The following is a 27,441-nucleotide window of genomic DNA, read 5'->3' as shown; positions in this document are numbered from 1 at the left end:
GTGGGGTTTTCCAGTCAGGCAGCCGACGGGCAGCCCAAAGGCCAGCGCAATCCGCGGAACCCGCCCGCGGGGGTGAGGGGTCCTTTCCCGGCAGGACCCGCCTCTTGGTCCCATTGCGTTCTGGCTCTTGGGTCAGAACTTTGCCAGCGGCAGGAGCTTGAGCAGACGTCGACGAAGGTGAGACCGAGGGCGTGCTCGGCTTTCCGCCCGGCGTCTTCCCCTCGGCAAGATCCGCGGTTTTCCGCACCTGCTGCTCTATTGCCTGCAGCCGCCTCCCCTGCCAGGAGGAGTGGGGCTCCAGCCAGCGGAAGGAAGCTCCTCGGCTGGCCCAGGTCTCCTGGACCAAATCGATTAGTGCGGGGAATGGGGCATTCTGTCTGTAGCTCCCTGCGGCGGCGTCACTTGGGTTTTAATTTTCCGCCGCCTGTGAACGAACTCCTCGCTGTGTGTGTGTGTGTGTCGGCTTACAGCGCAGGGCTGCGCGGCGGTGTTTGTTGTTTCCCCTGCTTTGCTTATAGCGGCCGCAGAGGCTCAGAGCCGGTCTCTCCAGTTTACTCGGATTCCTGCTGCCAGGGGTGGGACCGGCTCCTGTGACCTTTCGGGATTCGATCCTCGAAGGAGACATCCCCGCATCCTCTTCGGAGGAACGTATCCAGCGCTTCAGAGGGTTTTCCATCCTCGAAGGGACCTGGCCGCGTGTTTATCTGGTCGTTCATCCCCTTCACTTCATCGCTGAGGAAACCCAAGCCCCTGAATGGCAGGGAGTGATTTTACCCGTGGCCGCAGGTGGCAGAAACAGGACTAGGGCCTTGGTCTACCAACTTCTAGTCAGGAGCTCTGCAATTGCACAGTGGCTATTTTTGTTCTGGGAAGATGGTCTTGAGTCCTCATATTCGCTGATTGATTCCCAAAGCAAGTAGCATGGAGGGCACTTTCACGACATCTCACTTAATCCGCACAGTTCTAGAATTATTGTTATTTGGACTTTCGAGATGAAATTTGGGAGGCTCAGGGAGTTTATGTAAATTTTTGGTAGGTGGCAGGCGGCGGCTGGATGCAGACATAAATCTGCGTTTCACTGCTCAGCACATGGAAAGTTCCACACGAGAGGAAGCGAGACGGGGCAGGGGGAATTGGCAGGGAAGTTGAGGCTGAAAAAAGTGTGGAAAGAGAGATTTCTTTTTAAAACTCAGGTCAAATAGCGAGTTCTGCATCACTCTGGGCACTGTTGACAGAAATGGGATGACCCGTGATTATTTACTTTTCCAGAAAGGATTCTGGGTGACTCCAAAGGCCCTCTAACTGATAAGATTTTTGTGGCACTTTCGATTCAGATCAGGGGTGGCAGCCTTTTTCTGTAAAGAGCCAGATAGTGAATAGCTTAGGCTTTGCAAACCCCCATTGACTGCTTGTCATAAATTGCTTTGTTTTGCTCTGCAGCTCTTTAAAAATGGAATAACTGTTATTAGCTAAAGGCCCATGTGTTATATAGTTTGGCTCATGACTTTTTCGTTCCCTGTATTCTCAATAAATAGTGAACTACATCAAGGCAGAAATGTTATGTTTCTCGCTATGGTTTATATAGAGGGAAACCAAGTACACGACCCACTAATATTAATAGCAAACACATGTATGCCCCTTACTATATCAGGTATTATTCTAAGTGTTTTTATACATATATTAATTTATTATAACAACCCTATAAAGTAAGTACTGGAATTATCTACATCTTACAGATGCATTTTACAGAGGAATTATCTTAATTCTAAAACAGAGAAAGGTTAAGTAATTTGTTTAAAGTCATACAACTAGGGTGGAGCCCTGATTTGGATTTAGACCGCCTGGCTTTAGAGTCTGTGCTCTTGAGCATTACATCGTGTCTTAATGATAGCGTAACCCGGAGCTGTCGGGGCAGCTCATCTTGTCTTCTTTACTTGCCTAGCCCCTTCTTTCCTTCCCTTGTTCCCAGGTCCCTGCAACTTCGTTCAGCTTTCCGTAGCACCACACTCAGTAGGGCCTTAGACTGCAGTTTCCACGCCCCCCAAATCCTTGGGTCTGTTTCCTAAAATGTCTGTTTGGTAAAGTCTAGAGCGAATGACAAGGGTCAGCCCTCCCATAGGGTAGTTTGCCTATTCCCTTTTTCTTTTGAAATCTCTCCTAATTTTTTATTATTGATGGAATGTATATTCTGTGTAATTTTTTTTTCAGAAACTATGGGAAAGTCTGAAGAAAAATACACCGATAATTCCACCACTCAGACCACAATTATTAACATTTTGATATGTAGTTTTTGATCATTTTTAAATGTAGATTTTAAATAAAACGAGCTGTACTGTACGTAAAAAAAACACTCATTGTAAAAATTCTTAAGAAGTCAGAAGAATATAAAATGAAAGCCCCTCTTTATCCCTCCCATGTATAGACTCAGCCTCATGGACTTAATTTTTTGTCTGTGTCATAGGGAGTCTCACTGTACATGCTGTGTTGCAGCTTATTTTTTCATTTACTCCATGTATCTTGGATATCTTTACATGTCAGTGTATATATATGTATCATGTTTCATTTTTCTTTGAAACTGCTTCACAGTATTTCATGATCTGCTACTATAGTAGGGCTTTATATTTTCATTATTTTGAGACAATATCAAGCTTATAAAAAAGTAGCAAGTGTAGTACGTGAGTTTTTTTCTTATAGCAGTTGAGAGTAAGTTGCTGACGTTGTACCACACCATCCTTGAATATTTTAGTGTGTATTCCCTTGAAATACAAACACACCTCAAGGCATTCTGTATAACCACAATACAAACTTAAAAATCAGGAGATTAATATTGGTGGCTACTGCCTCTTACTACTGTGGATCTTTGTGCAAGTTGCCAATCCCTGTGTGCCTCAATTTTCTCATCCCTTAACAGAGGGGCAATAATCACGCCTACTTCACAGGTCATTGTTAGGACTAGAAGTTCATGCTTAGAATAGTGATTTGTGTACTATGAAAGCTCTGTCGGTGTAGTTATAAGAATATTAGAGGAAGGATAGTTGGTAATAGATGAAATTTTACAGCATTTTACAGTAGTGATGGGTGAGGTTATCCGAGATCGTGGATTACAATATAGCTGCAAATTACTTGAATAACCCGGGACATGTGTTTGTCCTTTTCAGATTTCATCATGACTTCCATCTTGACTTACACTTTTAAAACCCTTCCCAGCACATCACAATGGGCCTTCAGATTTTGTAAGTTGAGTTTGTTCTTTTCTTTTTTAACATTAGGTTTGGATTTGTAAGCATCTTACACAGACATTGAATTGCATTTTTTTTGGTAAACACTTTATTTTGTCTTCCAGCTGTAAGACCTCTAAGCTGTTCCTCCCAGCTACAAGCAGCACCAGGTACTGTAATTTGTAAAATAAACATCTCTGAATAATTTTTATTTAATTTTTTTTAATGTACTGATTTGAGAGAGAGAGAAAAATATCACTTTGTTGTTTGTTTATGCATTCATTGATTGATTCTTGTATGCGCCCTCACTGGGGCCGGAAGGGCAACCTTGGCGTGTAGAGATGATACTCTAACCAATCGAGCTACCTGGCCAGGGCCCAAAACATTTCTGATTTGAATGTTAGATTCTAGATTTGCGAATTCTGAATGAAAACCAAAACTAATTTGCTAGATTTCCCCCTTTCATGAGCAACATGAATATCACTATTGCTCTTAAATTAAAATAATGTAAGGCCAATCAGTAATGGTGATGCGTGGTGTAGGGGTGGGCTCGAGGTCGGTGACAGGAGGCTGCACTCAGGGGTTTGGAGCCGATGGAGTTACGGAGGTTCCCTGAACCTTGCTGGTCAGTTTATTCACCACCCATTGGCTGTCAGTCCTGGAGATGATTAGCTAACACCTTTGAGACTGTTGTTGAGTCACAAGTTAACATTTTAAACCTGCAATTAGTGATAGGCTTCTCTGTTAAAGGATATATCTTCTTGTCCCATATACAAGAGGATGCATTCTTGAAACAGGGACAACTGGGAAACTAGGTAATACAAAAAGGTGGTTTGGTCAATGTGAAATGTTTGAAGTAATGAAATGAAAAAGTAAGGAAATTTGTCGATTTTTACATGGCCATTTAGGCACTTGGTAAACCCAGTGAATTAGACATCTTCATGTTGAAAACATATTTTGCAGAACCTGCTGTAGGCATGTATCCTCATTGGCCAAGGCTAAAAACGCCCTAACAAGTTCATCCTGTATTCTCCTTACCAGGTGTGTGTCAACCTGTTGCTTCTGGCTTTGGTTTTATCAGGGATGACAGATAACTTAGTAGAAAAAGCACCTCACTGGGGCTTAGAAGGCCTCTGCCCTGGTTCAGTTCTTCCTTTTTCTGGGTAATGTAGCCTCGTGCTGGTCACTTTACTTCCTTATGTTTTAGTTTCTTTGTCTTAAAAAAACCCCAGTAATTCTAGTTTTGTTAGAATTGCCTGAGTCTCCTTATTTTTAAGGTAGTGACTGCTTGTTCAAAATATGAACAAAACAGCCTAAATAGAATAGAACTAACAGACTCAGAGAAAGAGTCTGATGGGCATAGCTTATCACTTCTCGGTGGATGACGTGGGACTACTCTGCGGATTGACTTTTGGGGGTCCGTTACCCGTCCTGACTCCGATCAGCTTTGCTCTGGACTTAGGGACACGGTGTGTGTGGCTGCTTCTGGCAGGGACTGTAGCAGGGCAGCACCCTTTAGAGGGGGCTGTGGGTGAGCAGGCATTTCCAAATATGTCTCTCCCTTTTTTGTCTGTACAAAGCTGCACATATGTCATGGCTGTCCTATCTGCACCTCCCTTTTCTTCAGAGCTTTAGTTTTGCATCTCTAGCTGCCTGTCAGGTGGACATATCCTCCTGTGTGTCTCTTCATCACCTTAAAAGTAGCGTGTTTAAACATGAGATCATCTTTCTTCCAGCATAGAGTAGCTAGGTTTTCTTAGTCTCTAAGATTTGTTTACAATCTTGTTTTCCTTTTTTCTTTCTCTCTATATCTGATTGGTCATCAAGATACCTTCCTTTCTAAAATCTCTTGTGTTACCCCTTCCTTTTCATTCACAGCAATACTATATATCTTTATGGAAAAGCAAGAGTATTAAGCTATGTAAAGAGTTAACAACATCAGTTATTTTGATTCTAATATTAAGGAAGGGCTTATTTGTCAAATGGGTTGCTCAGTGTGATATTGATATCAATAGATTGTTAAACACTTGATAAAAGGAAACAATTTTATTAATGGCATACATACCCTCATCATTAGGTATAATCTGTGTATTTACCTTAAATATTATTTGCAAACTCAAAAATGTTGCTCAATTTCTTAGTCTTTACGCGTACACAACCACACACGTATATAGAAGTGGTTTGCTGAATGGCATTGAATAATGTGATTCTTTATAGAAGGTCTCTTAAGAAATGTAAAAGGTCTTCTGACTTAATATATGTTAACTAATAGTTCTTTGAACTTTCTCTTAAAGCTGCCCAGCCTAAATCGAAGAAAACCTTGGCAAAACCCAACCTGAGAAACATCGTGGTGGTTGATGGTGTTCGCATTCCCTTTTTGCTGTCAGGCACTTCGTACGTACAAAATGATTGTTCTTCCCCCCACTTTGTTGACGTATTATTGACACATAAAAACTGTATCAATTTAGGCTGTGATTTTTTCTTTTTTTTTAGGCTATGGGTTTTTTTTAAAGATATACAATGTGATAATTTAATGTACATTGTGTGATGATCACCAAAGTCAAGTTAATTAATACATCCCTCACCTCACATAATCTATTTATTTCTTCTTTTAAGGCATTTTTAAAAATGGTCTTTGTAAATGTAGGCAATATCGTGGTTAGTGGACTAAGTAATATATAGATAACATTTTCAGAAATTAATACAGAATAAGTCAAGCCAGTGGTGAAATAATATGGCACATTTATTTTTCATCCTTTAACAAGCCTTGTGTAGTGTTAGGCTGAGCTAGTCCTGCTTTGAAAACCTAGTGTGGGTCCCGATAGCTTGCTTCCAGCAGAGATATCCTTTCCTGTCTGGAGATGAGTACATTGTTTCTGTGCTTCTTCAGAAATTGGAATACCGAGGACATGGGCGCATGGGCATTCTGAAGGGCCATTCATCCACTGCTTTGGCTTCTTGGAAATGATCAGAATTGGAGTTGATGGGCTGGTCCAAACCCTGACATAGCACAACCCCAAGAATATATTAACAGAACCAGAACAATGCTAGACCAGCCCAGGAATTCCCTAGAACCAAACTGCTGTTCTTAGACTTTTCTGTGCCCAAGTGAGGTCTAGTCTGTCCAAAGCTGATCACAGATTTTGGTAACACATTTAACAACACGCTGGGGAATGTTAGGCATCTGCTAAGAATAAGGAGACGTATTTTTATGTACTAATGTGGAAAGATGTTGAAGATAAGTGTAAAAAAGCAAGATGCTGAGCAGCATGTATAATACCATTAATTGTGGAAGATGCATACCTGCCTGTGTGTGTGTGTGTGTGTGTGTAGATACATCCACAGACAGTAAACATTTTTAAACCAGTGACTTAGTACCTAGAGAGTATTTTCTTATAGAAGCAATGGTATGAGAAAACGGTGGCACGTTTTATTTACCATCTTTTTTCAATATAATAACCCATTTGACAGTGTTTCTATAATCTCCTGCAGTGACACAGCAGTAAAAGTAAGACTCTGAAACTTTAGCAGCAGGAAAGTAAGGAGATGGGATACTCTTGGTACTCAGCAGTAAAAAGAAAGTTCAGTCAAGAGAAAGTTCTTGGCTAGGAAGACATTTTTTTGAAAGGGCTGTTTGTTTACTGTGTAGATGTTTATTATGACTGTTTTACTGGCTGTTAAAAATATGAACACGCTCAGCTAAATTATTTAAACATTGTTTTTTGGTAATTAGTAATTGCAGAAAGGTTGATTTGTGGTATTCAGCACATTAGTATAGGCTTTGTTCCATTTGTTGTTTATTGTTATGTTGTAGTTTAATTCAGGATCCTGATTGAAAACAAAATTTATGAACAATTTAGTGGTAGAGAGAATAAACTTTGACTAATATAAGAAATGATAGTTAATAGGGAAGTGTTGGGAACCGCCCTGCCTGGTTTCAGGAGCTGTAACCCCCCGTGGCTAAGGCTGAGTGAGTTACCTTCTGACCATAAGCCACTAAGGAGACAGAGTTTATCTCCCTGGCAGGGGCTCTGCCTCTGCTCCTTTTACTTCACCCTGCCTGGCCCCCAGTGCTTGATCAGTTAGCCAATGACGAGTAAGATTCCTCAAGGGAGGGATGATCTAAGACAGACACGATCACGGGCCCCCAGGAAAGGACTTGGGGGGCTATAGCAAAAGGGGTGATGGACCCTCGCCCCTCGGCTTTGACATAGCCTGAGTCCTCATTCTGTCCGCAAGAAGTCTTCTAATCTCTTGGCTGCCTTACTTCCCCTCCCTGACTTAAGCCTGAAACAATGCTGGTGGTGGGTACAGCCCTGTGCTGGGAAGGGCAGGTTCCCTAGGGCAATCAGGCCTAAGAAAGAATGCATAAAATCCTATGAAACCTACCTTGCTAATACCCTCAATATAAATAATAAGGGGCCAAGGAGGAAGTGAGTGTGTTCCTCAAAGTTTTATGGCCCTTTAGCTATTTGACCCTGACTCAGAATAAGCCCTCAGAGTTCTCTGAATGTTATCTATTGTTTAATCATTTCTGCTTGACAATGATTGATGAATTTTATTCCTGTGCAAATTGAACCCAATAAAAGCTTGTCTAGGGCATTGTCGAGGTGCTCTCCTCTTGAGAGAGTGGCCACGCAGTCCCTTTTCCTCCACAGGACTCGGTAGTCCGTGTGAATTTGTTTCATATCTCATCCATAATGCCACGGACACTGCAGGCCAGTGTCCGCATCAGGGAAGGAAGAATAAAAATTTTAAGACAATGTTCATGTAAACAATAAAAGTGACTAAAATAATGTAGAGGGGAAATTTATGAAGAAGTCACATAGTTTAGGTATATTATTGGTGCTATAATTGAGGTCACAAAAAAGTCTTCTATACCAGAAGATAATTTTCTAGATGGAAAAATATCTTTTTATGTTCAATTTGAAGAAACTTTGCTTTCACCTGGAGTGACATTTGTTAGAACAGGTACTTCTAAGAGGGGAGGCGTTTGGGAAACACTCCTAAGAATAGACTCCAGAAGGGCCATGTGAGAGTCTGTCAGTCATCCTGGGGGAGAGGGGTGCAGGAGCATGAGAATGAAGACTGGAAGACAATAATTTATGGTTTAAAAAAATGACACAACTTTTCCCCAAATTATTTTGGTCTAAATTTGAGGGTATTGGAAAAAAATTGGAAAACTACTAATGATTCTTTTGTGATTCACAGTGAAAATAAAACCATTTTGGATTCTTAGGTTTTAATTTCCAGGAACTTAAAGAGTCAATCTTCTAATTCAATCTAATGGTTAAATATTTGACTTAAAAGTAAGGAGGATTTAGACAAACGCACAGAGTTAAGGAACTTGACTCCCTAGAGGGAGGACTAGGCCGCGGCCAGAGGAAGTGCAGGAGCAGCCTGGAACATTTCGTTGTGCCAGAATGTAAAGAAGTGCTTAAAAAAAAAGGATGGCTGCAAGTCAAAAGGTCAAAAAGGACACAAGACCAACCTGAAATAATTTCCAGTGACCAAACCTGGAACAGTTTGATCAATAAAATGAATTTTGATAGTATTGTATCATAACTCAAAGAATAAAATAAATATCTGTGAGTCGAATCTGTCACAAATACATGATTGGGTAAATAAATAAATGAGAGGGAAAGATAAATCTTCCTTACAGAAGGATTTCAATGAAGAAATATAGAAGGAATGGGAAAATAAGTGAATCCGCATTAGAACACCACAATAGTAATTGCTGCGAGCAGGGTCTGTGAATTAACGCTAAAATCAGCTGATGAGAAACCCTGAGAAGAAAAAAGGTAGCGTAGCCTCTACCCCTCTCCCCCGAATATTTATTAATTACTGTGGTGATTTTTTTAAAAAATATTTTATTTATTTATTTTTTAGAGAGGGAAGGGGGAGAGAGAGAGAGAGAGAGAGAGAGAGAGAGAGAGAGAGAGAGAGAGAGAGAGAGAGAGAGAAACATCAATGTGCGGTTGCTGGGGGTTATGGCCTGCAACCCAGGCGTGTACCCTGGCTGGGAATCGAACCTGGGACACTTTGGTTCCCAGCCCGCGCTCAATCCACTGAGCTACGCCAGCCAGGGCTTGGTGATTTTAACATATGTTCACAGATTCTCTGTTACTTCTGCCACTAGGAAGTGAAACTTAATTTTCCTCCCCTTGAGTGAGGACCAGACTAGGGATTCACTTCTAACAAATTGAGAAAAGAAAGGGGAAAATATTAATAGTAGAGGAAACTAGCAAAGACCACCTTGGCCAAGTTAACATTGCCATTAATCAGTCATATTGATGGTATGCACACTCTGATATGAAACAGTGAGAAGAGCACTTTACCTCTGTGATGTTCTTTTCCCAAATCCATACCCCTAATCTTCAAGTGTCAAGGTCATGAAAGACAAGGAAAGACTGAGAAACTCACAGATTGGAGGAGACTAAGGAGGCACGACAACAAAATGCATGGATTAGATTCTGGAACAGAACATTTAAAGGGTGTTAGTGGAAAAACTGGTGAGGTGCAGATCAAGTTAAGTAGCTTAGTGAATGCATTACACTGGTGTTAATTTCTTAGTTTTGACGAGTGCCTCTTGGTCATATAAGATACTAGCATTTGAGGTAGAGGAGTAAAGGGTATGTAGGAACTCCGTTCTATCTTTCCATTTTTTTTTTTTTGTAAATCTCAGATTACTTCAATACAAAACATTCCTTGAAATGTCCTAATATATCTTTCATGCCCCTGTAGGCATCACTAAATAAATAAATAATGAGTAAATACTATTTTAAACAGGAGAACTCAAAAGGTGGGATTTAAAGAATATTTAACGTGTGTCATGCTGAATAATAACATACTGGGCAGGTTGCTTTTGATTCTTTGCTCCGTCAGAGTTAAGCCTTGCCAGATTTCTAAGGATGACAGGTAGCAGGCCACACTGTATCTTCATTTGAAGAGCTGGGCTGCCTTAGATGGTAAAGATAAATGCATGTGCAGCAGCATAGGTTAGAGGATGTCTTTAGGCATCTCAAATAGAATGGAGAAAAAATTTAATAAAACTCTAGGCTTTGGGTTTAAATTATTTATTTTCTTTCCCCAGATACAAAGACCAGATGCCACATGATTTGGCTAGAGCAGCACTTTCGTAAGTAAATGCAGTTTCAGTAAAAGCACTTGTTTTCAGTTTTCACTTGAAACAGCGTGTCTAATAGAATTCACATATCTAGGATATATTAACTTTTATGTGATAAGAAAACACTAGCTTTTATAAGATTCATTTATTATTATTATTTTTAAAGATTTTATTTATTTACTTTTAGAAGGGAAGGGAGGGAGAAAGAGAGGGAAGCATCAGTGTGTGAGAGACACATCGATTGGTTGTCTCTCGCACACTCCTAACTGGGGGCCTGGCCCGCAAAGCTGGGGGTCATGGCCTGCAACCCAGGCATGTACCCTGACTGGGCATGTACCCTGGGTACGCCATACCCAGGCGTATGCCCTGACTGGTAATCAAACCGGGCACCTTTCTATTCATAGGCTGGCGCTCCATTCACTGAACCTCACCAGCCAGGACTATTTATTCTTAATTTTAGCCACATGTGTTACCCAATAGAAGCAGCTGATGGATGTAAGGCATTATCTCATTTATTTTCCATAGGTGCTTTTTTTGCCTTTGTGTCTTCAACCAGCGATAGGTTTTTTCCTAGTTTGAAACTTCAGTTGACCTTTCTGCCCATCTGTTTTCTTTCTTCTGTTCCTGCCAGATTTAAAGCATCAGTGAAAGCAGCCCTGGCTGGGTGGCTCAGTTGGTTGGACTGTTGACCTGTACACCAGAAGGTTGCGAGTTCAATTCCTGATCAGGGCACACAAATACCTAGGTTGTGGGTTCGATCCCCAGTGGGAGCACATACAGGAGGCAACTGATCAATGTTTCTCTCTCACATCGATGTCTCTCTTTCTCTCACTCTCTCAGTCTTTCTCCCCCTTCCTCTCTAATATCAATAGACATATCCTGGGGTGAGGATTAACAAAAAGAAAGAGAATGAAAGCAACAGTTGCTACTCCATTTATTCTCCTTAATTTCACAGTGATCATTTCCATCCTCACTGCTCTACAGTAACTATACTTTGGAAGCTTTTCTTAGTGGCACTGACTTTGTGATCACTAAATGCACCAGTCTTTTCTCAGGCATCAGTCTCTTTATATTCTGTCGCATTTGACATGCACTTGAAATTGGCTCCCTTTGACTTCTCAATATTATGCCTTTATGATTTCCCTTCCAGCCCCTGACTGATTCTTTCCTACTTCAAAAAACAAAACAAAACTAGAATTCTTCCTATTTTTCTTTTTAAAGGTATTTTGCAAGTTTCAGTCCTTAGAGCTTTGAATATCTCTGTGTACATGTTTTTTCTTAAAAATCTCATCTATTTAATCTTTTTTTTTTATGTAGAGGACTCACAAATTTCTAAATCTGACCTGCTTTCTTTGCTACCTCAAGCTCAACATATCAAAAATAAAAGTGATCTTTTCCTGAAAGCCAGTGATTTTCCTGTTTCTAATTATAGTCCCAGGCTGGCGATTGGCAAGTTTTTCCTCAACTTATTTAAAAAAATGTGAAATGTACAATAAAACTGAAAGAATAATACAGTGAATGTTTATATACCCTCCACCTAGATTTAATCATTGTTATCATTTTGCCGTATTTGCTATATCTGTAACATATAGTTTGGAGCATTTGACAGTAAATTGTCAACATTTTAATACTTCAGCCCTAAATGCCTTGACTAGTGTGGCTCAGTGGGCTGGGCATCATCCAGCAAACCGAAAGGTTGACAGTTTGATTCCTGGTTATGACACATGCCTGGGTTGCGGGCCAGGTCCCTGGTTGGGGGTGTGTGAGAGGATCGATGTTTCCTTCTCTTTCTCCCTCCCTGCCTCCCTCTCTCTCTGTCTCTCTAAAAACAAATGAATAAATAAATAAATCTTTTAAAAAAATACCTCAGCCCTAAACACTCTGGTGTTTATCTCCAAAGAGCAGGACCTTTTCTGCTACCGTTACCATAGCTAAGATGAATATGTCTCTTTAGTCTGTTTTAATTTAGAAAATTTCTTTCTCCTTCCACTCACTTCCCTATGACAATAATTTTTTGAAAAGTCCAGGCTAGCTGTACTATAAATGTCCCTTATTTTCCATATTTTCTCATGGTGATATTTAATTTTCCTCTATGAATTTCCTGTAAACTGGAAGTTAGATCTCAAGGCTTGATTATATTCAGGTTAAACTTTTTTTTTTTTTTTTGTAGCACATGAATAAAGCACATGGGTATTGCCATCGAGAGGCACATGAGGTGTGATACTAAATCTAGCCACATGGTCACGGTGGTGTTCAGATTTTAAAAATAAGGTAGCATGTTCCCCTTTGCAATTAGTGAGTAACCTATAAAGTGCCATCTTAGTGTCATGTGAATGTCCTGTTCTCCGACAGCCTTTCACCAGATGGTGTTAGCATTTATTGTTAATTTTTGCCTGAATCAGTTATTACAGATTTGTGATATTTCCAATTCTGTTATTCCACCTACATTTATTGGCTGGTATTTTTCTATAAAGAACAGATCCCCCCCCTTTTTTTTTATGATGAGGACTTACAGATTTTCATTTATTTCTTATGTTATAGCCAAGATTAGTCATTATTCTTTTAGTAGCTCAGATTATCCCACATTATAACTGCCGGAATTCCTGCGTGTTGGCTCCTGTGCCCCTTTTGTTTTTTTAGTATGATGTTATTTTTTTGAGGTATAATTTGCACCTAATAAAATGCACAAATTTTAAGGGTACAGTGTGATGAGTTTTGACAAATCTGAACACCTATATTCCTATTTTTGATATGGACCCAAAAGTCTTTGAGTGCTTTCCTGTTTCCAGCACAAGGAGATCAATGAGGTTCACTTTATGCTTTCTCTTCCTTAGACCCGGTCTCAGTCATTTATTAAAGTGCTCTGATTCCTTAACGGGGAATGGCGTTCAGAACCAAGTCTGAATTCAGGGTGTGCTCATTCCTATTCCTGCTAGTTTCTATCACTGCAGGGAACTAGAAATATGTATATATTTACATTGATACTTCACTTTTATATTTAACACACAAACATTAACATATCTGGGATTTTTACTTCTCTTTGGTTTTATATTTGTCTCGTCTCTTTTTACTGAATACTGTTTCCCACTATTCCTGTGTTTACTTATTTATTTTTTCCTATTCCAAATTATTTTTTATTCTTTATAACTTCTCACTGCCAGTTGAGCATCACATGTTGACTTTTTAAATCACTCTCATTCATTTCTTCTTTGATAAGGTGCCAGCCACATGCTTGTCAAATTAAGGAAAAGATACAGTTTCTGCTCTTTTGTATTCAAGGTTTAACCTTTTGAAAGAAGTGCAGTGTTTTAAATGATCTATTGCACTACCGTGATGTGTTAACTATTTCTTTGCTTTGGACTTCCACTCTCAGGGGTTTGTTGCAACGGACCAGTGTCCCAAAGGAAGTTGTCGATTATATCATCTTTGGCACAGTTATACAGGAAGTGAAAACAAGCAATGTAGCTAGAGAGGTGAGTAAACCAAACTTTACATTGTTTAAAGAGATTGATAGGAGAATCAATTTTATTTCCACTAATAGAATGTATTCTCTAAAAGATATTAAAATCCAGCCCTGGCAGGTGTGGCTCAGTGGATTGAGCACCAGCCTGCAAACCAAAGGGTCGTGGGTTCAACTCCCAGTCAGGGCACATGCCTGGGTTGCGGGCCAGGTGCCCAGTATGGGGTACGTGAGAGGCAACCACATATTGGTGTTTCTCTCCCTCTCTTTCTCCCTCCCTTTCTCTAAAAATAGATAAATTAAATCTGTAGTCTTATTTTCTAACAATTAAAATCCATTAAGTAAAGTTATATCTGATTTACAATGTGATTTTATAACTTGAATAATGAATGTTGCTAATATGTAAAAGAATTATACCATAAACTAAATGATGTACACTATACTTTATTAGTATATATTTATACTATATAAAAATCAAATCAGTTATTTGAGCTGGTTGGGGAAATGTTAATTTGTCTAGCTGTTTTCTTAGGAAAGTAGAGATTATAACAGAGTGTGGCTGATGTGATTTTTATAAATGTTAGAGCGTGGCTTCTAATTAACTTAAAATTTTAACATTTTGCAAAGAGCTAATTTTATAACATGGATTTTGTTGCAAGTAGCCTTGCTTATTCATTTGTTTCCATTGACTAAATGACACATAAGTCAACTGTTTAACACACTGTTTTATGAGAGTTTACTTTTGCCCTAGTTGGCATAACTCCATGCAGTGTTTATTGGATAACCAAGATAGTGACAGACCTTGGAACTTGTGTGATGTGTCTTATAGGCATTTCGTGGTGCATAGTACAAACACATCTCCTGTGTGGCTTTGTTTCTCTTTGAAAGTATTATTTGGATAAAGTTGGCTTCACAGCACATTTCAGTGTGCCAAACGTTTTATTTCTGCTCTGTGTCTGCTACGTAACTGTGTTCAGTATAGTTTTAAGGGCAGTTACTCCACACTGTCAGTGCAGAGAAGGGGAAAGGAGCAGGACTGAAGTGTTTGTTCTGCCCCACCTTTTCACCTGTCAGTGACATTCTAACTGCTGAGGGCCTGGTGTTACTGCAGCCTACAAAAATCAACTGTGTATTGTTCAGGAGTCAGGGAGGAAGTAAGAACAGGAAGAGGTTCCCCCCCCCCCGCCCCCGCTTTGATTTTTATGTTTTCCATGGGCCTTCACATTTTTTAAAAAAGATTGTATGTATGTTTGGGGAGAGGGGAAGGGAGTGGAAAAGAGGGAGAGAAGCATTGCTGTGCAAGAGAAATATCAATCAGTTGCCTCTCACATGCCCCCAGCTGGGAACCTGGCCTACAGCCCAGGCATGTGCCCTGACTGGGAATTGAACCCGCAGTCCTTTGGTTTGCAGGCTGGCACCCAATCCACTGAGTCACACCAGCCAGGGCTCCCTTTATTATTTTTCTAGAAGCTTTACATCCATATGCAGATCTCAGCTATTGATTGACATGGGCTAGATTAGATTCCCTTTCTCTGTCCTATCCTGACACCAGTTGCTTGCACGCCAGATAATTTTTGCAGTGGCTGCAGGGCAAGATTCAGTTGGGGAGATGTGTCACCTAAAAGCTGAAATAACTTTCTGGGAATTTATTGTGTGTATTAACACAAAATTAATATGAAATCCCAAAAAACTTCCGGTGCTGAGTTGACGTGAATCTGGCTTGACTGAAGCATATTTCCCTGCTGTCTCGCTTAACTAAGAGGCGCCTTTTCCCCTTGCTCCTTAGTGTGCTGTCTAGGGCCTACGCTTGTCGTCAGGCCTACTCCAGCTTTAAATAGCAGGAGCACGTGGACAAGGCTCACCAGCAACCACTTCTATTTAAAGCGCCTTCTGTCCTGGCAGTCAGCTGGGGCCAAGGGTGTTGTCACACAGGTTTGGAAGGACCTCGTGAGCATCGGCTCTTGTGACCTGAGTGCCCTTTACACTTGCCCCACTGAGAAGCTCCTCCCATCCCGGAAGAGTTGCCTCTCTCTGCATTTTGGATTGGTTTACATGGAGCGGCCGACGTGTAGTTGGCAGGGGAGTAGTTTTCAGCAAAATCAGCTGGTCACTTAGTATCAGACCTACCTGGAAAGACCAGAGTCAGGTCATGTTGCATGTATAGAACTGTCAACATATTTATATTTCTAGAGATTGTGGGAGTGTACAGATAGTATAAATATAAAGGTGAAAATCAGTTAAGTAACATTGAACCTCTTTAATCTATAGACTTTGGAAACATGTTTATTTTACCAAATTATAGGAGAGTTTGGATTCTGAGGATGGTTAAATAGTTCCAGAAAAAGTCCCCTAAAAATTAACCCCCCTATTGTTAGAATTTCATAGTAAACAGTGATGATAGTGGTGGAGTGTGGGGAGTTGAGAGTGTTATTTTTACAGTGAAACTTTAATATAAAGTATTTTATTGTTGTACCTATTCTTTAATTTTTTACATGAACCACGGAGCCAGGCATTTCTTGGTTTATTGGCAGCCTAATATCCCCAATAAATAGTACAATAAAATAATAGAGGTGCTCATTTCACAGTTAACTTGACTGTGCCATCATAATGGAGGCCATTTTTGTAAGGCTGACATGGGGTCTCAGTTTTTCTCAAGGCCCCTCGGTTGTTCTCTTTGAAGCCCCTGGTGTCATCCTGGCCGGCTCTCTCTCCCAGGCACTGACTGGTCTAACCCGTGTTTGTCAGAGGCTCACTGGTGGCTCAGGCACTTTTCCAAAGTCCTCCATCAGCGTGAACTCCTGCCTGTTTGGCAGGTTTCCCTCTTTGACTTCACACCGGAGCTGCAGAGTGCCGCCCGAGGCTGCAGGCGGCAGTGAGAGGGGCTGACTGAGTGGAGACGGGTATCGGGGGGGCCCAGGACGCAGGGGCGAACTCTGTTTCTGGGTGGTCAGTTCTTTGTGAATTTTTCTCATGTTTGAGGACTTTTGCTCTTGCTGCTAGGGCTTTGTACTGTAGGAACACAGATCATGGGACCCCAGCCTATGGTGTATTTTACCATTTCATCAACTGTTCTTAACAGGTTTACTGTAGGTTTATTTGAACCTTAAAATCAAATTATGTATTGATATCTTCGAAGGCTCTGAGCAAAGCGTTGCTAGGCAATGAGCTGACATGATGTGGGTTTGTATACCGTACTAGAAACTTGCTGCCAAGAGTTTTGCAGAGTGATTCTCAATTAATAGCCAGGTGAAAAATGAGTAAAACATTTCTGCAACGGGCTCGATTTTATCTTAAATATTACCGTGTAGAATATTAAGCTCAAACCCTCCCCTGACCGAGCACATGGAGAAGTAGTGCTCAAAGCGCCATTTGCAAGTAACGCGGTCATGTCCTTCACTGTGTCTCCTGAAGGCTGCCCTCGGCGCGGGCTTCTCCGACAAGACCCCTGCTCACACTGTCACCATGGCCTGCATCTCTTCCAATCAAGCCATGACCACAGGTATGTTTTGGGGAAGCAGGAGGCACATGGTAATTCTCTTTTGTCTTTGATTCCATCGTTAAAAAATACTCTTAGCAGAAGTAAGCGATAAACGCACATCTCTGAATTTGTGTTTATTAAAAAACAAGGTAATATTTAAATCTCTGTATCATCAACCGGAGGAGAGTATTTCTAGGGAGGCACTTCCGAATTTGAGGCACGAATAGTGTGTGACCTCCTGAGTTTCAACGCCCGGTGACGCTGAAGTGATGCTCTGCCCCGGGGACTGTGCCTTCCTCCATCCCCCATCGCCACAGCGAGAAATCACTGCCGCAGATAGTACAGCCGCCTCTTCTCCTTTCCCCCACAGCTCGGCATTTTTTATTATTAGTTACACATTCTCCTAGCAAACTTGAGTAAAACTGTGGGACATTTTGCGGCATCGTCATTGTGAAGAGATAGGCAGTCTGAGAGTTGTAGCAGTCACGTGTTCTCTCTGCAGCTTCAAGGCCAGGCGGCCGCCTCCCCGTGTGCAGCAGGGGGTGAAGCCAGGGTCAGTGGCTGCGGCTCTCCACCCCACCCAGCACCGGTCACTCCTCATTCCGGCAGTACTTGCCAGTGGCTGTAAAGAGGGAGGGGGCTGCCTTACATTTCAACAGCCAGAATTCCTTTGGCTTATTGTAGAAATTAAAATTCTCTTTACAGTAAAAATATCTGAAAACTGAAACTGGGAGCATCTAAAATGTGCTGAAGGTTCTGGTTTGGAGTATGATTCTGGTTTGTGAGTTGGTCCAGCGGGTCTGAATGTTCGTGAGGCCTGAATGGAACTTGTTTTTCTCTAGTGCGTTGGTTGTATTTTTAGTCATTTGAAAAATCATCCTAATCCCTCTGAAAAGATGAAGACCCTAATTACAGATGTTGTACAGTGCTGATGACTGTCCTACAACTCTTAAATCGAAAAGCTTAAACTATCAGTGGCCTTTCAACTTCTCACAAGACGTTCGTGTGCATTGCCCTGTGCCTGTAGGTGTGGGCTTGATCGCCTCGGGCCAGTCCGACGTGGTTGTGGCCGGCGGAGTGGAGCTGATGTCCGACATCCCTATTCGCCACTCAAGGAAAATGAGGAAGATGATGCTCGATCTCAACAAGGCCAAGACTCTGGGCCAGCGACTGTCTTTGATCTCCAAATTCAGACTGAACTTCCTTGCGCCCGAGGTAAGGCTGGGGACCTCTGACCTAAAGACCTGTGTTCCCAAAGCAGCTCATGCAGAGATTTAGAATTAGGTGAGACAGCGCAGGTTCACTTGTGCTCTGGTAGTTACAGGGCACAGTTAATTCTTTGGTTAAAAAATGGGGTAATGGTTGGAAAATTTGAGTTTGCGAGCCCTCTTTAGAGATGCCCTGTTTCCATTGAGCTTTGCTTGTCTTAGTCTTGATGGACAGCAGATTTTGACTGCCCCAGACAACCCCGGGTGTGGTGTAACACCGGTAACGGTGTGCCTGGTCCTGTACACTCCTTCCCCAGCTCCCTGCAGTGGCGGAGTTCTCCACCAATGAGACCATGGGCCACTCCGCAGACCGGCTGGCTGCCGCCTTTGCAGTTTCCCGGCTGGAGCAGGACGAGTATGCGCTGCGCTCGCATAGCCTGGCCAAGAAGGCACAGGATGAAGGCCTCCTTTCCGACATCGTGCCCTTCAAAGTACCAGGTAGAACGGTTCGCTCTCCTTCGTGAAGGGGGCTTCATGATATTTGCTAGGGAGGTCTGAGTTGCCCCTGAAACTCCAAGACCCCAAATGACTTTTCGGTTCATCTGTTGGTTCTGTTTCCAAAACACTCAGCCTTTATGCTTAAATGTGGACTCAAGCTTCAATTCATGGTATAACAATAGATGAACATTTTATGTATTTTTAGAGAGAAGGGAAGGGAGGGAGAGAGAGAGGGAGAGAAACATCAATAGGTTACCTCTAGCATGCCCCCAAACCAGGAACTTGGCCCACAACCCAGGCATGTGCCCTGACTGGGAGTCGAACCGGTGACCTTTTGCTTTGTGGGCTGATGCCCAGCCTACTGAGCCACACCAGTCAGGGCACAATAGGTAAATATTTTAAAGAGAGAAGTTTTTATATGAATCTCCTTTTATACCTTCCTGATATATTTTAGTTCTTATGTACATGCTTATTTTTTCTTTAGTCATATGATTTCTATATACAATAGCCAAATGTGAGTGACTGTCTTAAGAAAATAGGGTGTCCCTTTTTGTTAAATTAGATTTTTTTCCCAAATGTTTTAAGGGTTTAGTTTAAAATTTGATAATATGATAACTATAAAGGACTTTCTTTTTAGCTAATAGGTGTGGTTTACATTTCATTTGTTCTTGTAATTTTTATTTTTTATTTTTAAAGATTTTATTTCTTTAATTTTAGAGAAAGGGGAAGGGAGGGAGAAAGAGAGGGAGAGAAATATCAGCGTGTGAGAGATACATCGATTGGTTGCCTCTCATGTGCCCCCAACTGGGGACCTGGCCTGCAACCCAGGCATGTGCCCTGACTGGGAATCAAACCTGTGACTTTTTGGTTCACAGGCTGGCGCTCAGTCCACTGAGCCACACCAGCCAGGGCTGTTCTCATTTTTAAAGTGTATTTCTCTAGAGAAGATACATAATGCTTGTAGTTCCTTAGAGTTAAAAAGTTTATATTTTTATAGGAAGAGATACAGTTACCAAAGATAATGGCATTCGTCCTTCCTCCCTGGAGCAGATGGGCAAACTGAAACCTGCATTTGTCAAGCCCTATGGCACAGTGACAGCTGCGAATTCTTCCTTCCTGGTAACTCTGTGTTTCCTGGTGACTTTTATGTGTGTGTGCTCTCGATAGAAAACCTGATGGAGGCCTGTCTGTTTGTAGTAAGAATAGAGGCTTAAAAATATATTCATTGAAATGATAATATTAAAATAGAATCCGAGTTTTTAAGGCTCTGGAGTCATCTGGTCCGGCCACTATTCTGATGTAAAAGGCTGTTGTCCTCAAACACTTAAGTGGTCAAAAAATGCTGAGTGCCTGTGCTGGGCACCGGAGGAAGAAGGAGCAGATGACTGGATGGAGTGGGGACGCACTGCGATGGCTGTAAGCGCAGGCAGTTAGAGAAAATGCGTGTTCGGGGGAGGTCAGCACTTGAGCGGCAGGTCTTGAGGGAAGAGTACCAGCCATTTCAAGAAATGTGTAAAAGGCATTCTAGGCAAAAGGAATAGCGAATGCAAAATCAAGGAGATGTGAGTGGAAAGGCATTTTTGGAACACAGGATATGAATTTGGGGAGTCTCGTAAGACATGGAAAGTGAGCAGAAAGAGTGACAAGATGACTCTTCCAGCTCTGATTGTTAGGAGATGATGCTTTCTACTCCCAAATCATTCTCCCATCGTGAAACAAATACACCCTCATCTTATGCTGTTATTGTACTTACTTGCAAGAGGCTTCATGTCCGTCCTTGTTTTCTGGCTCCCCCTCGTTAAATCACCCCTGTTCATTCCGTTCTGCCTGAGGGACGTGGTTTCCCTTCTCCTGACACCTTGGGCGTAACCTTCTGAACATAGTCTGCCTGGCCAGTATTTCTTTTATAACATATCCCCCCTCCCTGGACATAATGTCCAGAAACATAGGCGAACATTGGACACATTTGGCCTGGGTACGTGACTGTGTAAAGGCTGCCCTTGGTCGAGGGGCAGGGTGCCTGGAGGAGCTCCAGCAGGGTGGTGCACCGGCTGGTGAAGCCTGAGTGGTCAAGGCCTGGTCAGATGATCATTTCCAAAACCAAACTGGATGACGGGGCCATGTGGTGCGGGCCACGCTCGTGCAGATCTGCATCCCCGTGATGACTCCTGCAGTGTGCAGGCTTATTCACTGAAAACCAGAAACACAAACCATCAGAGGCAGTACATCGCCGATACATGGGTTTTGGACATGTGTACTGCATCATGTCCACTGCAGATTTGCACAGCGGTGCGTTGACTAATGTAATGTCCATAAACCGTACATTGTGTACAGTAAGCTGTGTTTCCAGACTCTACAGCCACCCTCTGGTGGCGCCCACATGGTCTCTTCAGGGTTACTGAGTAATAAAAATATGTTAAAATGTAGTAGAAATTGTTGTTATTTTACAAATTCTACAGAATAGTTTCCTTTTCTGGGGAATTTTGGATTTCCTTTTAGTTCTTGAAGTCTTGGTAAAGGACTTTTTTTTTCAGTGGTACCTCTTTGTCCCCCAATTTCTCCATTATAAATTAGGAAAAAGCATATGAGTTGTGTCCAAAGAGGGAAGACCATGGTTGTAATGTTCTCAGCTCCCTTCTCCCATTGGTTTGCTTTTGGAGACTATTAATAGGAGAATATCACCTAGAAGCCACAGGCAGAAAGCAGCTAAAAAAGTAAATTACAGATTGTTTTAATGCATGAAATTATTGATATTCTCTGCCAAAAGTGAACAACTTTTGCTTTAAGCTTATTACAGAAACATGTTTCTAAATATGTGTATATTTATACCTATTCTCTTTGTCCATTGTGGTAACTGTGGTGCTTGGAATATCTTCCAAATCGGGGTCAAGCACGCTGTGGTGTGGGTGTGTGAAGTGGGATGTTGGATGGAGAAAACGAAGGGGTTTTGTCAGGTGGAACCACCATATGACTGTAACCAGCGGGCAGGCTCAGGCACAGAACGCAGAGGAGATGGCTGTAGAGAGACCTCCAGACAGGCTGAACTATTTAAATCGTTGTTCTGATTAACATTTCAGACCGATGGTGCCTCTGCAATGCTGATTATGGCGGAGGAGAAAGCTCTGGCCATGGGTTATAAGCCAAAGGCATATTTGAGGTAAAGTAAATGTTTAAATAAATTGCCTCTGATTTCTTTATTTTATTACTGGAGCTAACCTCTCCATTTTTGACCCAGGGATTTTGTGTACGTGTCTCAAGATCCAAAGGATCAACTTTTACTCGGGTAGGTGGCAGTATATATATCCTTGGACTATGATCGGAAGTATTTATTATACAGATTTTAAAGTATATTAAACCCTGAATTCATAATTGATTCGTGTGTTGGATTAAAAAAAACAATAATCCTGTATGTTGGATATCATTTTATAGTTTTGCATTCTTTCCACTTATTCCTGTAATTTCTACTTACAGTTTTATATATAACATTGTATTCATTTTTATTAACACGTGTGAGTATTTTTTAATTTTGCTACACACTCTGCTACACAATCTTCAGAAGAGCCTTTTACAAAAGCCTCCTCATTTTGCACTACCTCCCCTCCCTCACAGGGCTGTGCGCTGACTGGCCTCCAGTGTCCTGCAAACTGGCCACGCCATTTCCTGTGCTTCGCCCTTTGAACTCTGTCCTTCTGGCTCTTCACATTATTAGTTTGTCTTTCTCCTTCACTGTTTACTTGTTTATTATCTGTTGCCCTGACTTTAGAATATAAGCTGCATTAAGAGCAGAGGCCATGTCTGTTTAGTTCACCGTCGTATCCCCACCGCGGAATGTTTGTGCAGGAGAGTCTGTGAACAAGAGGAAGCGTCTAACGCCTGTGTAAAGCTCAGTTCGGGGAATGGGAATGTGCTCTTCGGTTCAAGTTAAAGTTCTAACATAAGTACTTTTTTCTTCTTTTCAGACCAACATATGCTACTCCAAAAGTTCTAGAAAAGGCAGGATTAACAATGAATGATATTGATGCTTTTGAATTTCATGAAGCTTTCTCAGTAAGTCACGTTAAAGAGCTATGGTAATAAAAAGTGTAGTCAGGTTTGTGGGAGAGCACAAGGCGTGGTTGGTAATGCACATAAAGCGGAAGCGGAGCTTTGTCAACAAAGCGCTGACACTGCTGGCAGGGTGGGTGCAGGGCGAGAAGCTAGGGCCACGTGCACAAGGGTAGAAACGCACCTTTTGAGGCTCTCGCTTACACGCCCTTCTGAAGCACCGAGTTGTTTCTTTAGAAGATTTTCAGTGAAGACTGATTTAAGAATTTGCTCAACTTTAAAGTTAGATAACTCATGTAAAAAGAGGCCTGGAGAGACATTAATGACAAGGTCCTTACTGAATTATTTTCCCTTCTAGGGTCAGATTTTGGCTAATTTTAAAGCCATGGATTCTGATTGGTTTGCACAAAACTACATGGGTAGAAAAGCCAAGGTAAGTTTCTGATTAAAAATAGGCTTGGCCTTCCAGAGCACTTGAATATTTGGAGCTTAGTTACCTGCCAGTAAAAATATGAGGTGGGAAGCTTTTCCTGTGGAGAATTTTGTGTTACATTAATGTTTCTTAGTTGCAAAATTCTTTAGAAGAAAATTAAAGTCAAATTTTAGGTTGTTTTTTGTTCTTCTTATTCAAATATTAGATGAAAAAGAAACAAAATACATAAATAAATTTTGGCCCTAGCTGGTGTGGCTCAGTGGATTGAGTGCCGGCCTGTGAACCAAAGGGGCGCTGGTTCCATTCCCAGTCAGGGCACGATCCCTGGGCTGCCTGGGTTACGGGCCCAGTCCCCAGTAGGGGGCGTGTGAGAGGCAACCAGTCAATGTATCTCTTGCACATTGATGTTTCTCTCCTTCTGTTTCTCCCTCCCTCCCCCTCTCTAAAAGTAAATAAACAAAATCTAAAAAAAAAATGGGGGGCACTGAGATGAAATCTATGAAGACATCTCATCAAAAAATAAAGGGAGGAAGGGAGGAAGGGACAGAGGGAGGAAAATGGACTCTTGACTTTCAGAATTGACCCAGAATTTTCTTTTGCAGTAAAATAATTTGTGATGTCTCTTGTAGTTATTTCTCTAGTTCTGTTACTTCTTACTACTAAGGGCATGGTCTGATTTTTGTCTTTAATAAACTCATCTTTATATTTGTGTCTGTTTTTATGTGAGCCAGGTTGGAACTCCTCCCTTGGAGAAGTTTAACAACTGGGGTGGGTCGCTGTCCCTTGGACACCCTTTTGGAGCCACCGGCTGCCGTTTGGTCATGGCAGCCGCCAACAGACTACGGAAGGAAGGAGGCCAGTTTGGTTTGGTGGCCGCATGCGCAGCTGGAGGGCAGGTACGTCACGGGAGCTTCTGGAAAGTCATTGTCTTGGGGGGGTGGGGGGAAGACAGGCTCATCCAAGAATGTTTGATTCGGTTTATTTTGAAGCATTTTCAGAGCAATATTTCTGATGGCATGTAACCAAAAAAGAAGCAGCCTATTATTTAAGGCGGGGGGGAGAGGGGCACAACTTTAATTCTGATAGTACTTTGGAAAGAAGATGCTATTTAAATCCAAGCTATTTTTTTCCTAAAATAATGCTTACATTTTTTGTTTATAAAAGTAATATGTGCTGTTTATGGCAATTATGGAAAATATAAAAGTATATAGAAAAAACTTAGATTACCTATAATTCCCTCACTACTCATTATTCACACTTTGATTTGTTTTCTTCTTTAAGAATAAATTTCTATTCGTTTGCCTAGTCACTTACCTGTATGAAACTTATCTACAGAATCTCTCCAGGAAGTAAACTGTCTTTCTTGAGAATTGAACAATACCTTAATTGGAGAATTAATTTATCTCTGGATAACTTATTGCTGTTTAACTGAGAGCAATTATATTATTCTACAGATTTTTTTTTACCTGCTTTACTTGCAGTACAGGAAGGTACCATTTCCTACCTGCTACAGCATTTCCCTCTGGGAACAAAATCCCAAAGGAAGGCTGGCTGCAATCTTTTTTTTTTTTTTTTAACCTTGATGGAAACCTTTGATTTTTCCTTCAGATTACAGAAACTTCCTGTGGCTAACCAAGATAAATAAGATATGTAAAAGTGTAAACATTTTACATTTTTAAGCTTCTATGGCATTTCTTCAGAGACTTTGAAGAAACAAGGGGTCAGTTATTTGTAGTTTGGGACGTTTCAGACTTCATGATGAAAAGCATTTTTTTAACCCGTGTGACTTTTTTACAGAAAGCCACCGTCAGGTAGAGCCAGAGCCCTCCCTCTTCCCTGTCTGTGCCGGGCTTAAGCGGGGAAGGCAGCTGGCGCACCGGCTGCGTGCCATGCCCGCCTCAAACGGGCGCGTGCTCTGCGGCTTGTGGCGTTCGTTCCCTGCCGTTTTGTCTCGCGCCTGGAGTATCAGTAACACGATACTAGATGCCGTTGTGGATGAACAAAGAGAAACGCCGAGTCCCTTTTAGAGGTTACAGTGTAGTGAGGAGGAGGGCGATGCATCTTAGAAACCAGACCACGTTTGGCGTTGTTCCTGGAGAGTCAAACGAAATCCGAGCGTGACTGGATCAGAGGAGGAGCCCGTCCCTGGGAGTCTAGAGCAGGGTTTCTCAGCTTCGGCGGGACTGACATCTTGGGCCATACTTCTCTGTCGCGGGGGGTTGTGCTGTGTGTTGTAAGGTGTTTGGCATGGTCTCTACCCACCGAATACCAGTAGCAACACCCCCCTTCCCATGTATGCATAGCTGGGACAGCCAGAAGTGTCTCCAGACATTACCAATTGTCCTCTGGGGAGGGTAAGGAGCAAAATTACCTCTAGTTGAGAACAGCCCATCTGGAGTAATCTGAAAGATTTGGGACATGAAACCAACGCATTTTAAATAAAGCCGGAGAGGAAAATTTCTGCCTTATCGTGGGCCTTGCTAGGGTAACCCAAAGCCAGTCAAACCTTTCCCTCCCTGTTCTTTTCTGTTCCCTTGTCCCCGTGTCAAGGTATTTAGCAGTTTGGTTTGAGCTATAGTGTGTACGATTGAGGGCAGACACCCTGTAGCACGTTTCTTAATAAACATTTATGGGTATTGCATTGAACCAAGCAGCAGGGTGTTAGTTAAGCTATTAGCTGGTTTGAGCACAGTCTAAAAGATAGAATGACTGAATGTCAGATAGGGTTTAGATTCACGAAATTATAAATGTCCATGCTTGGTTTCAGCCAGGGAGATGACTGGTGCACAGCACTGTGCAGAGTGCTGGAGCAGGGGTTTTTCTATCTTCTTCCCTTCGTGGGCCCTCGGATCACCTGCATATGAGTCGAGTAGTGGAGAAGAGTCCTTGAAATCATCTGGACCTGGTTTCAAATCCTGGCCCTGTTGTTTAATAGCGTTGTGGATTTGGATGAGTTACTTAACCTTTCAAAGCCTCAGTTTTCTAATCTAGAAATTTACTGTTGTTGGCATTCCTTATATTATGTTTATTTTTGTGCAGCTAAAAAAGCCCCCGTGGCCTCTCATTTAGATAGCAACCACTTATGGAGCATCTGCTAGGAATCCAGCTCTGCTAGACAGACTGCGGTGTGCACACGTATGCATGCATGTGGATGTATAGAAATGTGTGTGTGTATATATTATATGCTACTTAATTTAGTGCTCACAGGAACAGAGTGAAGTGTGTACCGTGAGCTCCCCCTATAGATGGACTTGAGGATCAGAATGGCTTCCCTAAGATCACACAGCTTTTGAATGGCAGAGCCAGCGTCAAACTCCAAAGCCTGTACTTTCCCCATTGTCCTCGGATACCTCTGTACTGGCTGGACTCCTACCTAGTTCACTGCTCTAATGGACTCACTTTCCTTCACAGGGCCATGCAATGATCGTGGAAGCTTATCCCAAGTAAAGGATCGAGAAGCGGTGGCCTGGAGTTTCTGTGCAACACTCACACGAGGCAATGCCATTTCAATGCATTACTAAGTGACATCTGTAGTTCCTAGCACCTCTTAGGAAAACAAAATCTGTGGCCTTCGTTAAATACTTCGCAATTAAGCCTTCCCAGTGTTCTGAGCTTTCCAGTAATCACGGCTTACTGCTCCTTCAGGGATTTCTTAGTCGCCAGAATCTCACACGTGCTATATTTAAGCATTTGTTTTTGTTCTGTATTTTTATTAAAGACTAAACAAGTGGTTGCAATTTGGGAAAGAGGTTAGCTGAAATTTGGAATCATCTTTGTAACATTTGCAAACTATATTCATTCCTATTTGTGACCTAAAGCTAAGTATTTTCTATAAAATGCGAACCAATGTGCCTAAATTAACTTAATTATGGAAAGATAATTCAGAATGTAAACATCACTGAAAACTTACAGTAAATGTCTAGATACATAAATACTATGTTGATTAACCTTAATAAAGTGGAGACATATTAGAGAA

The 27,441-nt window shown here is 41.8% G+C and overlaps 1 protein-coding gene across 2 annotated transcripts; it reads left to right on the top strand.

Moving 5' to 3' along the window:
• Positions 1–23: 23 nt before the first annotated feature.
• Positions 24–27,441, top strand: HADHB (hydroxyacyl-CoA dehydrogenase trifunctional multienzyme complex subunit beta). Of its 2 annotated transcripts, none has more exons than XM_045844360.1 (16): positions 24–177; positions 3,159–3,233; positions 3,344–3,388; positions 5,513–5,612; positions 10,312–10,356; positions 13,718–13,817; positions 17,216–17,303; positions 18,310–18,497; positions 18,808–18,988; positions 19,986–20,107; positions 22,066–22,145; positions 22,224–22,271; positions 22,948–23,035; positions 23,391–23,465; positions 24,197–24,361; positions 26,877–27,441. In XM_045844360.1, exons 2-16 carry the CDS (start codon positions 3,167–3,169, stop codon positions 26,910–26,912), a joined length of 1,428 nt encoding a protein of 475 aa, XP_045700316.1. In that variant the 5' UTR covers positions 24–177; positions 3,159–3,166; the 3' UTR covers positions 26,913–27,441. The 2 variants fall into 2 exon arrangements, with proteins under 2 accessions (XP_045700316.1, XP_045700317.1); XM_045844361.1 differs by lacking the exon at positions 24–177 and adding an exon at positions 187–332.

This window comes from Phyllostomus hastatus, unplaced genomic scaffold (genome assembly GCF_019186645.2).
Source record: "Phyllostomus hastatus isolate PE091 unplaced genomic scaffold, TTU_PhHast_1.1 phas_contig_402, whole genome shotgun sequence".
NCBI classification, from domain to species: domain Eukaryota; kingdom Metazoa; phylum Chordata; class Mammalia; order Chiroptera; family Phyllostomidae; genus Phyllostomus; species Phyllostomus hastatus.
The sequence above is the reverse complement of the archived record's forward strand: the minus strand, read 5'-3'. Positions and strand labels throughout refer to the sequence as shown.

Coding starts and splice junctions, on each gene's coding strand:
- HADHB (XM_045844360.1), top strand. CDS start 3,167: ATGACTTCCATCTTGACTTACACTTTTAAAACCCTTCCCAGCACATCA. Junction 13,818..17,215: donor CAAGCAATGTAGCTAGAGAG/GTGAGTAAACCA, acceptor TGTCTCCTGAAG/GCTGCCCTCGGCGCGGGCTT. Junction 18,498..18,807: donor TGAACTTCCTTGCGCCCGAG/GTAAGGCTGGGG, acceptor CTCCTTCCCCAG/CTCCCTGCAGTGGCGGAGTT.